Here is a 13654-nt window from a genome sequence, read left to right on the forward strand (position 1 = left end):
CTAGCATGCTAGGAGTTACCAAAGACTTCCAATCATTGTGCTAATGCTAGTTAGCAATTGAGCTTACGCTAGTTAACTTCTTTCAAACTGCATGCAGAGACCTATAAATGGTAACCACGAGTTTGTCTGACTTTGGGGAAGTAGATAAAGGGCTTTATTGGCAAAATCCTGAAGTATCCCTTTAACCTGGGTCAAGGAAACCAGCCCTAATGATGTACTACGCTGGTGTTCCTCAGGTGCTGCCAGTGGTCGAGGTGCTGCGGCATGGGGGACTTCCGGCCGCGGACAGTGTGGCTGGGCCACCCAGAGAAGAGGGAGCAGAGGTACCCCCGGAATGTCATTAACAACCAGAAGTACAACTTCTTCACCTTCCTCCCAGGGGTGAGTGTCAGGGACTCATGGTCAACCAAGCAACTGTAATTTGCTCCTCATTCACAACACAACAAGCCTGAAAGAGTTTATTGGCAAAGTGGAGTAAGTATTTAGTGAGCAGTAGGGCTGACCCCATAGATTCAGATATAACAAATATTCTAATCAAATGAGCAGTCTTGTTAGCCTGTGTTGTTTAGCCTATGTGCCTCAAGTTCACAGGAGGTTGGTGGTACCTTAATTTGGGAGGACGGGCTCGTGGTAATGGCTGGAGCGGAATAAATGTAATGGTATCGAGCACTTGATTTCTATGCGTTTGATGCCTTTCCATTCACTTAGTTCCAGACATTATTATGAGCCGTCCTCCCCTCAGCAGCCTCCACTGCTCTAGTTGCTTAGTCTCTTTATTGTTTTGTCATTACAAGTGAAGCGAAACCACGGCAAAAATACTAAGGAGTGTTTTTGGTTCCCTTTCAGATTTTTCAAGCCTAATTTTACTTTGATTTAGGTTTTCAGATATTTGCTAGTCTTAAAACAATGCCTTTTTTGGATATGAGGTCAGACATTAAAAGTAGTCCAGATTTGTTTGGAAAAACAAAAGCAAAGTCCAGTCCTTTTTTGCATTGCAAATTATGATGATTTTTATTTACTTTAGATAATGTCAAGGAATTATTTTCGGGTCAAAGTCTCAAACACATTATTGTTGTTGTATGCTGTCACAGTAGCAATGAGAGAACACAAGACTTCCCTTTGTACTAATCTTGCACATTGGTGGTAATAAAATTCAGCCAAGGTGTAGTGTGACTGTTAAATCTATACTTGACTGTGGGTGGCACTGGAATGAGACTTACACTATTGTTGAGACATACACTATATATACAAAAGTACGTGGACACCCCTTCAAATTAGTGGATTCGGCTATTTCAGCCACACCCGTTGCTGACAGGTGTATAAAATGGAGCACACAGCCATGCAATCTCCATAGACAAACATTGGTAGTAGAATGGCCCGTACTGAAGAGCTCAGTGACTTTCAACGTGGCACCGTCATAGGAGGCCACCTTTCCAATAAGTCATTTTGTCAAATTTCTGCCCTGCTAGAGCTTCCCCGGTCAACTGTAAGTGTTGTTATTGTGAAGTGGAAACATCTAGGAGCAACAATGGCTCAGCCACTAAGTGGTATGCCACACAAGCTCACAGAATGGGACCACTGAGTGCTGAAGTGTGAAGCGCAGGAAAATCGTCTGTCCTCGGTTGCAACACTCACTACTGAGTTCCAAACTGCCTCTGGAAGCAACGTCAGCACAATAACTGTTTGTCGGGAGCTTCATGAAATGGATTTCCATGACCAAGCAGCCACGCACAAGCCTAAGATCATCATGCGCAATGCCAAGTGTCGGCTGGAGTGGTGTAATGCTCGCCACCATTGGCCCAATCAGTGGAAACTCGTTCTCTGGAGTGCTGAATCACGCTTCACCATCTGGCAGTCTTGACGGACCAATCAGAGTTTGGCGGTTGCCATGAGAACGCTACCTGCCCGAATGTAAAGTGGTCTGGGGCTGTTTTTTATGGTTCAGCTAGGCTCCTTACTTCCAGTGAAGGGAAATCTTAACGCTACAGCATACAATAACATTCTAGACGATTCTGTGCTTCCAACTTTGTGGCAACAGTTTGGGGAAGGCACTTTCCTGTTTCAGTATGACAATGTCCCGTGCACAAATCGAGGTCCATACAGAAATGGTTTGTCGAGATCAGTGTGGAAGAACTAGACTGTCCTGCACAGAGCCCTGACCTCAACCCCATCAAACACCATTGGGATGAATTGGAACGCCGACTGCGAGCCAGGCCTAATCATCCAACATCAGTGCCTGACCTCACTAATGCTCTTGTGGCTGAATGGAAGCAAGTCCCCACAGCAATGTTCCAACATCTAGTGGAAAGCCTTCACAGAAGAGTAGAGGCTGTTATAGCGGCAAAGGGGGACCAACTCCATATTAATGCCCATTATTTTGTAATGAGATGTTCGACAAGCGTGTGTCCACATACTTGTGGTCATGTAGTGTATCATATAGAATGTATTTGTGTGTGGATGTCTGTGGAACCATATGGCAAGCAACAAAATAACAATCACACAATTGCAATCTATAAGCTTATTTTCGTCTTCAGTTTCAAAATGTTTTCTGTTTTTGTGCCTACTGAACATGACCCTGATTAACATCACAGGCATATATAACTATACTCCTATAGTGTAAAGACACATCGATGATTGGTTCATGTGAAATCATATTGTTCTGTTGTGTGTTTTCAGGTACTGTTTAATCAGTTCAAGTACTTCTTCAACTTGTACTTTCTGCTCCTGGCGTGCTCTCAGTTTGTCAATGAGCTCAGGCTAGGTGCTCTGTACACCTACTGGGTTCCTTTGGTAAGCAGCATTTATTTTTATTTTTATTTTTTTCAAGTAATGTAGTATTAAGTGTATATGTGATCCACTACTCACTTGCTAATAATACAATAATGTTTAACTGGGTTTGGGTTTGTCTTATTTTTGATTTTCAGGGATTTGTTTTGATCATAACCATCGTGAGAGAAGCAGTTGAGGAGATCCGATGTTATTGTCGAGACAAAGAAGTGAATTCACAGATATACAGCAAACTCTCAACAAGAGGTAAGGATTTATTTTCAGTCATTGCACACAATATGCCGACTGAACAATAACATAAATACCATCAACAAAACGTAACCACTCATACAAATCAAAAACCACCAAATTTCCTGACGCAACCATTCAGATGAATATAAATGCCTAGTTGAATTTGAATAGTGGGTGTCTCCAGTTAACTGTATGGAGGTTGGTCGTGTCCTGTTTAAACTGGGAAGGGAGTGATGCCTAATTCAAAGCAGAGATGTAAAAGTGTACACATAAGAGGGCTTAGAATAAAATGCTACCAGCAATAAAATCCTAGAGACCTCTTGTGGTTTCCATCACTTTTCCACTTTGATCTGGCAGCTTGTTTTACTCATAAACAAAATGAATGGTTGCTTCCATGATAGTGACTTGCTGCATGGGGTCTGGGGTATGAGAGCCAATTGCATAAGATCCCTGTAGATTGTTGTTCTGCTCAAACTGAGCATGTACTTTGTCAAAAGCAAAAACAAACAGTTGTTTACCTAGGATTTTTGTCTAATCCTGTATAATTGCAGGATTCATCATTTTAAAGTAGAACATTCTTAATTTATGTTTATTTCCTTGAAGGATTTTGATTTCAGACTGATTATTACTGAAATGTATTAGGACGTTTTTGTTTATTGATAAGCTGCCCTCCATCAGATGTTTGTAAAAAGCAAGATAGACTACATTTTAATTATCTTTGTGAAACAGAACAGTTTTTAGAGTCCCATAAACCTAAATGCGTAACAATATTAATATCCTTTAATGTCTTACATATGCAAAAGCCTGAGGTCACACAGCAAAGGTCATGGGTCAGTGACCCCCTCTAACAATTTTTGCCTGTTCATTCCAAATGGAATGGAAGAAAAGGCTCAACTCCCCCTGACCTTCCAACATTCTTTCAGGTCTAGGCCTACATGGAAAATTACTTTCCCCAAATTTAGTGAAAGGAAATCTATAACAACAGTTGTCTACATTTGCTAGGCAACCGGGAGGAGACAGTTGGATATAGACAGTCAAATTTAAAAGTGTTTCTGTATATAAGGCCATGGGAAGAGAAGTATGAAGAGCAGGGTTTTAACTGTGTCTTTGAATGACGTTAATGATACCAGGATGTCTCACTACCATAAATCCTGTTTGAGCTATGTGAACGTTTACATGGTCGTTTTAGATTTTTACTTGTTTGGGTCATTTTTCTCTAGTCTTCCCCTCTTAAGAGGAATGGAATGTCCATAAAACAACATACGCTCATATCTGTTCATCCTTTGTTTGGTCTAACCACAATACGATTATGATTATCAAAATTAATTTGGTCACCTCAACTCAACATTCTGCAATCTAAAAATGCTTATTGAATATTAATTTGACATGTGTTTTTGTTTCAGGCACTGTGAAGGTAAAAAGCAGTGGCATTCAAGTTGGAGACCTTATAATCGTGGAAAAGGTTTGTATCACTTCATAGATTTCGCCTCAACTGCACCAAAAAATTGGAGGCTAAACTTGTAGGATATAGTCTTACCAAATAGTTGCACTTAAAAATACTTTAAGTTAATTTGTCATATCCATGTAGGAAAGTTAATACAAGGCAATCAATTGGGGTTACTATTGTTGTCATTTGTGAGGCTAATTTGAATGCCACAACACTGGTAGCATGCTGTTAAAAGTATCTTAAGTAATTCTAACAGACTTTCCAATCTGTTGCCTCGTGTCATCTTTTTTGCTGGCTATTGTAGAAAGAGTAGATTCTGGGAGTCTTTGTACGTGAAATATGAGAAGGGAGTCCTCAGTTACCAAATGGTCAATTCTTTCAGAAAGGTTCAGTTATTAAACACTGCTGAAGGATAGGTCACACATGTTGTTCTCTCTATACATTTGATCTATTTTAACCATGACTGAGAGACATTCAAAGTAAATCAAACTCTGAATTGTTACGAGCTTCAGATATGAAATTTGTTAAAATATCTAAATATACAACATTCCAAATTTGTACTGCCACATGGATCTGAAGTGCCACTGTAAATCTTTATTTAAACCATCGACCACTTAAAATAGTCCATGCCCAGCTCAATGTTTTGAAGTCTGTCAACTTAAATAGCGTTGAGAATTAATCTTCCAATAACTCTGACCAGGACTCGGTCACAGTGGAGTCTGGGTCAAACAGAGTGTAAAGCCCGGTCAGGCTCCCAGTTAGGGTAAGCAAGGCTGGATGATTTGCTGCAGGGCTTATTATTATGACTAGCTGAATGCAGGTAATGTACATTAAAGGCAAAAGTCTGAATGTCTACAGTTAGAAGGAGGGGGGTTGGAACAGGATGCAAGTTGAAGTCATGTTTTTCTTTTCTGTCTTTGTAGAACCAGCGAGTTCCTGCTGACATGATCTTCTTAAGGACCTCTGAAAGAAACGGTAAACATCTGCTGGTCATTCATCCAAATCTCCAAAACAAGATAGTTGGGGAAATGGCATGTTTAAAAAGGGTGGTGAGGTGAAGGGATTACTCTAGATCCAGGACAGGAAGTGTAACAATGTCTAAATTGTAATTAGGTCAATTTAAGTTGAGTGTTGATGATGGGTTGTGGTAGACGAAGCATGGGCCATTTCTTTTCCCTAAGATCTCGACTGACCATTTTTGTCTTTCAAATTACAAGTTGCATCCTAAGGAAAATCACCAAGATATGCAAAGTGTAGAATAGAAAGAACATATCAAATGCAAAGAGAAGATGGGGGAACCAAGGTACAAAGATGGAGCCTAATCTGAATAAACAAATGTGGAATTGGATGAGATTTGGAAGAGTGATGACAGAAACACAATGAATTACTCCCATGCAAAACAATGCTCTCTCCGACAGGCTTATTGTCTTGTACACAACAAAAACACCACTGCCCCCTCGATAACTTGCAACGGTTGGGATCCATTGAAAATGTGCAATAAAACACCATAACCTTACACTTTTATCATCTTGATTTGGAGTAACACAAACTATATGAAGCATGCTTGGTTGCGGTTGTGCTTTGCTATAGGGGGATGAAAAAAGCACATGCTCCTTTTACTGGAAAGAGTGTTTGGTTGGTTATCTCTATAACACATGGAGGCCATTAGGTCAATTATGAAGAGCCTAACTATGCTCCGTGTTCTCCGCTACAGCCAGGCAGGATGATGCGGGCTAGGGTTTGGGGGCTGGGTTACTGGGGGCTGTGGGGGGATGAGGGCTGGGTAGGCATGGATGCCTCTACTTGTTGATCCCCAGATTAATGTGCAGTTGGGCAACATTCATATTTGAACAGTATTTTGTAATAAGATGACCTTTGTCATTCGGTAAGATATGTTTATGCTGAAAGATAGAGGGAACAAAGGATGCACCAAATAAAATAACGGCAGAAGTTGAAGCAAGTGACAAAATTGATAGGGTAAGACATATTTTTGTGTTTTAGAAATACAGAAATAAGTTATTGGTACCACAGAGACCCTAAATCCTTATACCGTAGAGCCCCCTAGAGATGTTTGTGACTCCATTCTAAATCATCAGTTCTTCTCCTCCCTTATCCCAGGCTCCTGCTTCTTGCGTACTGACCAGCTGGATGGAGAGACGGACTGGAAACTACGCCTCCCAGTGGCCTGTACTCAGAGACTGCCCACTGCTGCTGTGAGTCACCACACCAAATGGCTGCTCTGCTATATCTCTAGTAGAGTGCAATGTTGGTACTTCACTGACTGCTTTACATCTTTAGTAAAGTAATGCCACATCTCATGTTTTTTGGGGATGTTCTTAGAATTGTTGTCGGTTATTAAGTGACCATGTTTTGATTGCCTCTCCAGGACCTTCTCCAGATCAGATCCTATGTGTATGCAGAGGAACCAAACATTGACATCCACAACTTTATTGGCACTTTCACCAGGGTGAGTGTTTACCTGGACAATTCTATTTGACTTTTCTTGAATAAGACCTGCTAAAGACTCACATAAAGATAATCGTCACCATATCTAGTCAACTTGGAAGAAAGACTGCCTTCTGTTATCGTAGAGTAATGCCCCTCACTCTGTGTTTTGTGTCCTATGTGCTGTGCTTTAGGAGGATGGAGACCCTCCAGTCAACGAGAGTCTCAGTATTGAGAATACCCTGTGGGCCAGCACTGTCATCGCCTCTGGTAAATACCAACTACTCCAGTGGTGTGCTCTCTCTCTCTCCACTGAAGCAGCCAATAACACGGAAGTAACTAGTACCAGCCCGCCCACCCTCCATCTCTCTATCTCTCCATCCCTAGAGCTGTGATGAGACGTTACTTCCTTCACGATTGATGTGCTGATGATTTGTCCTCCTACACACACACACACACACACACACACCTGGCGCAATCAGACATTTGGTCATTTAGAAACAGTTCAGGGGTAGTTAACTATGAGACAACATTTTCCTAAAAGGGAAAAAATCCTACATAAAGATTCCAGAGTCTAACCTATATAACATATGGTAGTCATTTGGCAAATTGGCAGTCTGTCTCACGTATTCCTACTGTCGTTATACATTTCAAAACATCCTTTCACATCCAGGGAAGTCACTGAAATTGCTGCTATATGCTGTATTACATGTTATGGTTCATGATTCCAGACTTAAAGTCTCAGCCAATTACTATAATGTTCTTTCTCTGTAGGCACTGTGGTGGGAGTAGTTATCTACACAGGCAAGGAGCTCCGTAGTGTGATGAACACCTCAAACCCAAGGCACAAGGTATATTCGTGTTAGTCACAGTAAAACACCCTGCACATGACACTTTCCTTTAGTAGACAAAGACATGTATATTATCTGTACGTTTATTAGGTTATCATGTTATCATGTCATTTCTTAGAAAATACCCTAGTAAACGCTGTTACCATAAAATAAAGTGCTACTAGTATTAGTATCATTTCTGCCAATTTTGTTTTCTGTAATATTGTATTGAGACTGTTCTGAGAGTGTTTCAAATGATTTGTACTGCCTGATGATATTCTCCTTGTGGTTCTTCTAGGTTGGCCTCTTTGACCTGGAAGTGAACTGTTTGACCAAGATTCTGTTTGGGGCTCTGGTGGTGGTGTCTCTGGTCATGGTGGCCCTCCAACACTTTGCCGGCCGTTGGTATCTGCAGATCTTCCGCTTCCTACTGCTTTTCTCCAACATCGTCCCCATCAGGTAGAAGTTTTAACACACTTTCTATCTCCATTTCAATTAGATACTTTTAAAGCAATTAAAAGTAATATGTAACAATGTAGTTACGCTTGTAATAACTGTGTTATTACACAGGTTTGAGAGCAAAGTAAGTGTTACCAAAAGGTGATATTTTCAGTTGGAGCTTCATGTACATCAACATCTATCCTTGCTTAATTGTTTGTACATATGCTTATGAACATGTTTGATGGACAATCTAAAACCATTGATATCCAAAATGTGTATCTGGGAGTCTTGTTTTTAAATAAATAAAATGCGAACCTTGTGTCCAGCTTGCGTGTGAACCTGGACATGGGCAAGATGGTGTTCAGCTGGATGATCAGAAGAGACTCTAAGATCCCAGGTACTGTGGTCCGGGCCAGCACTATACCTGAACAACTGGGACGCATCTCCTATCTGCTCACTGACAAAACAGGTGAGTCTGCTCCTTTTGTGGTTTATAGACATAAATATGTCATTACGGTTTGCCGGACTATCACGGCTATGTGGCTGTGGACTCTGTATTGATCTGAAGTGAGTGCTTCCATAAACTTCCATCAGCTTAGTCAATGTGTACGATTACATGCACACTAATAGTTTGATATAAAACTGATTATGGCAGAAGGCAGAGTATGGCATTAGTCATGTAAACATCTTACCCTGCTTATCTTAATAAGATCATAATCAAAGTAAGCATATTCCGGTTAACCTACTGGTTTTCTGAGAAATCTTTCAAATTATTAGGACATGTAAGCGGCTTAATCGGCATTCCAGCGGTGTATTTGATCTGCGTGTGTGCCAGCGCTGATAGCGCAAGCCTGCCACTTATTCGCGAGTGAAGTGAGTTTGGAAAAACCGAAAGTATGCATCTTAGAAACTTTATATGTTCAAACTCAGAATCAAAAAGTCTTCGCCAGGGTTGTGGAGTAACAGATTATATAAACCTGTAACTGTAATCCGTTACGTTACATGCAAAAATATTGTAATCAGATTACAAATACTTTTGAAAAACTAGATTTTTTGACATTCAGAAAGGATGTTTGCACAATTTTGGGGGGGAAACCTTTCTGTTTTCTCAATGATGTTCAAATAAGCATTAAAAAAAGGCCCAATTTTAAGTTTGTTGTGCCTGAGCGAGTCTGACCACAAGTCAGAGAACACTATGCAGGCACACCAAATGTGTTTGATGGATCGTGGGAAAAGAACAGGAATAGGCTTTTGCAGGCTACAGTCCAACCTATGTCTTCCAATGGTGCGACTGCTGTTGGCATCCAAAGATTATCTAACTTGTGTTACGAACCAGCTCGTAGCCCATAACAAAGAGGAAGGCAACGCGGAGATGACCGCAGGTGTGTCCCATTTTGCTGACGACCCTCCCGGCTCCTCCCACCAACATCCTATTAAGGAAAACAAGAGCAAAGAGAAAGAATTCGGCAGACAGAGTGGGAGGGTCGTCACACTTGATTAAACGCTTGGAGGTAAGGACGACAGCAGTGGTGTAGCCTACGGGCAACACGGATATCACTTAGGCCTATTATAGGCTACATAGCGCATTGATGTGAATTACACTGCTGCTTTCTCATTTAGCTATTTGTGCCTTATGGATTGTGGTTGTTGTGGATGGCTGTTCACAAATGTATATGTGTATTTTAACCCAATAATGGTTGAATTGAAGAAGTTTAAGCTGCCTATCAATCATTGTTTTTGAGACCAGAGGTGTATTCATTATGGAAACCGTTTACCGTTTAAGAACCAAACGGAAGCAAACAGCAAAACAAGAGTTTCTATTTGACAAATTCTGGTAGGTCCCTCCCTGTTTTGTCCCATTTGCTTCCGTTTAAGAAACGTTTTTCAACAGAATCGGTGTAGTGAATAGAATTTATTCAATAGAAACTGATAATCATTTTTTTTACCATAGGCCTAACGGACACATGCATTTTTGATAGACTTAAACAGCTGCAAATTATCCAGATATCAAAGTGTCACCAACAAAAACTTTGACAATAGGCCTATAACAAATGCAGCATACGAAAAACTTTTTTTCACATGCAAATAGTACTTTTCGGTAGTGTTCAAAGCATGCCATTCCGAGAGCAGCATTTAATTTTCAACTCAAAGCAAGGTTGATGTTTATTGGTCCTTGAGGCAGAACAGAGTGATTTCCGCTAGATGGGCCATCTTCAAAGTCAAAATGCGCTATATTGTAAAAATGTATGAAAACAAAAATGTCTTAATTTAATGTAAGCATTAGGGTGAGCAGTGTGGTTAAGGTTAGGTTTAAAATCAGATTTTATGACTTTGTGGCTGTGCCAGCTACTAACCTAAAAGTAACAAAGTAATCAGATTACATTACTGAGTTTGGGAAATGCAAATGTTATATTACTGATAACAATTTTGGACGGGCAACTAGTAACTGTAAGGAATTACATTTAGAATCTAAACTTACCCAACCCTGGTCTTCGCAAAAATAACATGGTCACTGTGGTAGAACATGTATTTTGGTTGCCGATTTTCTGCATTTAACAAAAGGCCCATCAGTTGCCTGATTTCAGATGTGTCCATGAAAACAGGCTTATTAGGGAAGTCGTTGCAAAGCACGTAAATATTTTAAACAAACTATCATATTAATCTGACTATCCACAATAATTATTGTTTTGTGCATGTAACTGTGCTCAATATCACATCGGACGTAACTGTGGTATAAAACGTGTAGTATTTAATGTTGGCATAAAACAGCTTAACGTTGTAGTGCACAGGAAGAGTAGAGTGGCTACATAATAAGAATGCATTTATCTTGCTTTAGTGGTCATGAGAGGAAATTGACACAACGGACTGACATGTTGGATGTGAGATGATAGTGTTGAAGATGTGCTAAGGTTGTGTTTAGTATGACATTGCTAGGGCTGACCCATCCCTAGGGCTTTGGGCTGTGTGCGACTCTGAGACATGCTACTTATTGGAGCTTTAAATCAAAACGGGCCTGAAGTCTCCTGTCTCTGCACACACACACCCCCAGGAACTGGCCTGTACCCCTCTTAAATTTACGACCCTGACGGCCAATAAAATTATACTGGATTTTCCCACATAGTGATAAGGGCGATAGGGGTCAAAGGTCAGTCTAATGTATGTGCTGTAGGGGGCTCTCAGGTCATCCTGAAATACTACATACAGAGAGAGGGGCTTTTAAAGTGAGTGTGAGGACAACCAGGACACTGAAATCATGGAAATGGTTTCAGGAACAGCTACTTGATCATAGTGAGTTCTGTAGACTGTTTTAAAATCACTCTTTAAATGATGATCATAATTTTAACATTACCATGTTGGTGTCAGAAGTGCTGGAAGCCACGAGTGTAACCCCACTTTCAGGAGAAATGTTACAAATAGTATACATTGTGCTTGTGTGTTTGATGCAGGAACTCTCACCCAGAATGAGATGGTGTTCCGTCGCCTCCATCTTGGAACGGTGGCCTATGGAATGGACTCCATGGACGAGGTGCAGAGCCACGTGTTCAGTGCCTACACACAGGTAAAAACAATAATCATCATCATCAACCATATAGAATAGGGCTATCCCTGACAACAGAAAAACTTGGGCGACCGAAAGTCATCTGTTCTTTCGACCAATCGATTTGTGGAATTTTTTTTACCGTGGATTTTTCAATATATAGACACAGCCTATGTGTTTTAATAAAATCAAGTATATGCATTGAGCTTGTCTGACGCTTTAAGCTCACTGTTTGATGAAATAACACACAAATGACTCGAGGGAGCCAGAGGTCTAGAGGAAGAAAAAAAACTTGACCGACCATTCTCCTTCTGGCTTTCACAGATTCTGCCATTACTCTACTGAAGTTGCCAGTAATAGGCTACATGAGGAGTCGACAACCTTTCTCATGTATAATGCCAATTTATCTTGACGTTTCTACAGATCTGCTTTCCAGTTATGGTTTTCATATGCACATTTTCCTGGAACTGTTTTATTTAATTTCTAATAACGTCTTCGTATCTGAAAATCATTGTCATGTTGTTAATCAAAATTCTATTCAAATCTAAATTAAAATGATACAAAGCTAAAAAAGTAACTTCTATTGCCATTGCCAACTATGTAAAAATAGCCTAAATAAAGAAAACAAATAAAACATTGCAGCATGCAGGTAGAAAATATCCTGATTTTAAAAAAAAAAACAAACTATAAATGACATTGGCTATGCATGGCCTGTCTGCAACAAACTTCAAACACAGTATCAACTATTAACTTGGGTCCAGCCCAAATCTTGCCCTAGCGACATATAAAGTATTCTGGGCCAGTGAGCTCGGGACACAGCTGTAGGCTATTTGCGCAAGGGATAAGAAGCAGTGCTTGACTTGAGCAGGTGCTCATTGGAGCTGAGTACCGGCACCTGTTTATTTTAAGGAATGTTGACCTATTTCAGTCAAGCACTGATAAGAAGCAATAAGGTAGCCCTATTTCAGGACGTTTCCACAAGATCCGAGTATGACATTTTTCCCTTTCATGCTGAGTGGTTATCGAAAGGGAGACAGCTGGAAAGATTTTTCAAATAGCCTACATTGAGGAACTATTGTCATTCTCAATGGATGTAAAAACAGACTTCATTTGCTTGCTGTTTGAGGTGAAAAAACACTACTTTGAGAAGCTCCACAGATCATTAGTGGTGGCAGAAGTCAGGGCATTCATACTTTTTGTGCTTTGCAGTGCAGAGCTGTTGTGAAGGAAGTTGTCAAGGAAGCGAGTTTGTGTTTATACAGGATGTACGGCCCCCACCTACCATCAACCAATCATGTCAATACGGAGCTATAGAGAGCCCTCTGCATTGTTACAACATTTTGGAGACGCATGGCGATTTGGTACGGAGCTCGATATGGCCTCTGCATGCCTCCGGAGGCTCCGGAATTGTGTCACACCATCTATATGGAGCCTCAGACCACATTTTCAGATCAAGCATTCGCTTTTAGTCTAGGCCTATCCAATGGATTAGTTCACTGAGATGGACGCAAATATATACACTACCGTTCAAAAGTTTGGGGTCACTTAGAAATGTCCTTGTTTTTGAAAGAAAAGCAGATTTATTGTCCATTTAAAATAACGTCAAATTGATCAGAAATACAGTTTAGACATTGTTCATGTTGTAAATGACTATTGTAGCTGGAAACGGCAGATTCTTTTTATTTTTATGGAATATTTACATAGGTGTACAGAGGCCCATTATCAGCAAACATCACTCCTGTGTTCCAATGGCACATTGTGTTAGCTAATCCAGGTTTATCATTTTAAAACACTAATTGATCATTAGAAAACCCTTTTACAATTATGTTAGCACAGCTGCAATCTGTTGTGCTGATTTAAAGAAGCAATAAAACTGTCCTTCTTTAGACTAATTGAGTATCTGGAGCATCAGCATTTGTGGGTTCGATTACAGGC

General features: G+C 40.4%; 1 protein-coding gene across 1 annotated transcript in view; it reads left to right on the forward strand.

The window, feature by feature from the left end:
• Positions 1-13654, forward strand: part of LOC106567116 (probable phospholipid-transporting ATPase IIA) — a 42771-nt gene that overhangs the window by 3559 nt on the left and 25558 nt on the right. The window contains exons 2-13 of the mRNA XM_014136030.2: positions 237-381; positions 2677-2790; positions 2925-3033; positions 4422-4480; positions 5389-5440; positions 6584-6678; positions 6852-6932; positions 7105-7180; positions 7685-7761; positions 8039-8199; positions 8508-8650; positions 11628-11740. Coding sequence (XP_013991505.1) covers positions 237-381; positions 2677-2790; positions 2925-3033; positions 4422-4480; positions 5389-5440; positions 6584-6678; positions 6852-6932; positions 7105-7180; positions 7685-7761; positions 8039-8199; positions 8508-8650; positions 11628-11740 — 1225 coding nt within the window. The remainder of the gene's footprint in view (positions 1-236; positions 382-2676; positions 2791-2924; positions 3034-4421; positions 4481-5388; positions 5441-6583; positions 6679-6851; positions 6933-7104; positions 7181-7684; positions 7762-8038; positions 8200-8507; positions 8651-11627; positions 11741-13654) is intronic.

The sequence above is a fragment of the Salmo salar genome, chromosome ssa13 (genome assembly GCF_905237065.1).
Source record: "Salmo salar chromosome ssa13, Ssal_v3.1, whole genome shotgun sequence".
Classification (NCBI taxonomy): domain Eukaryota; kingdom Metazoa; phylum Chordata; class Actinopteri; order Salmoniformes; family Salmonidae; genus Salmo; species Salmo salar.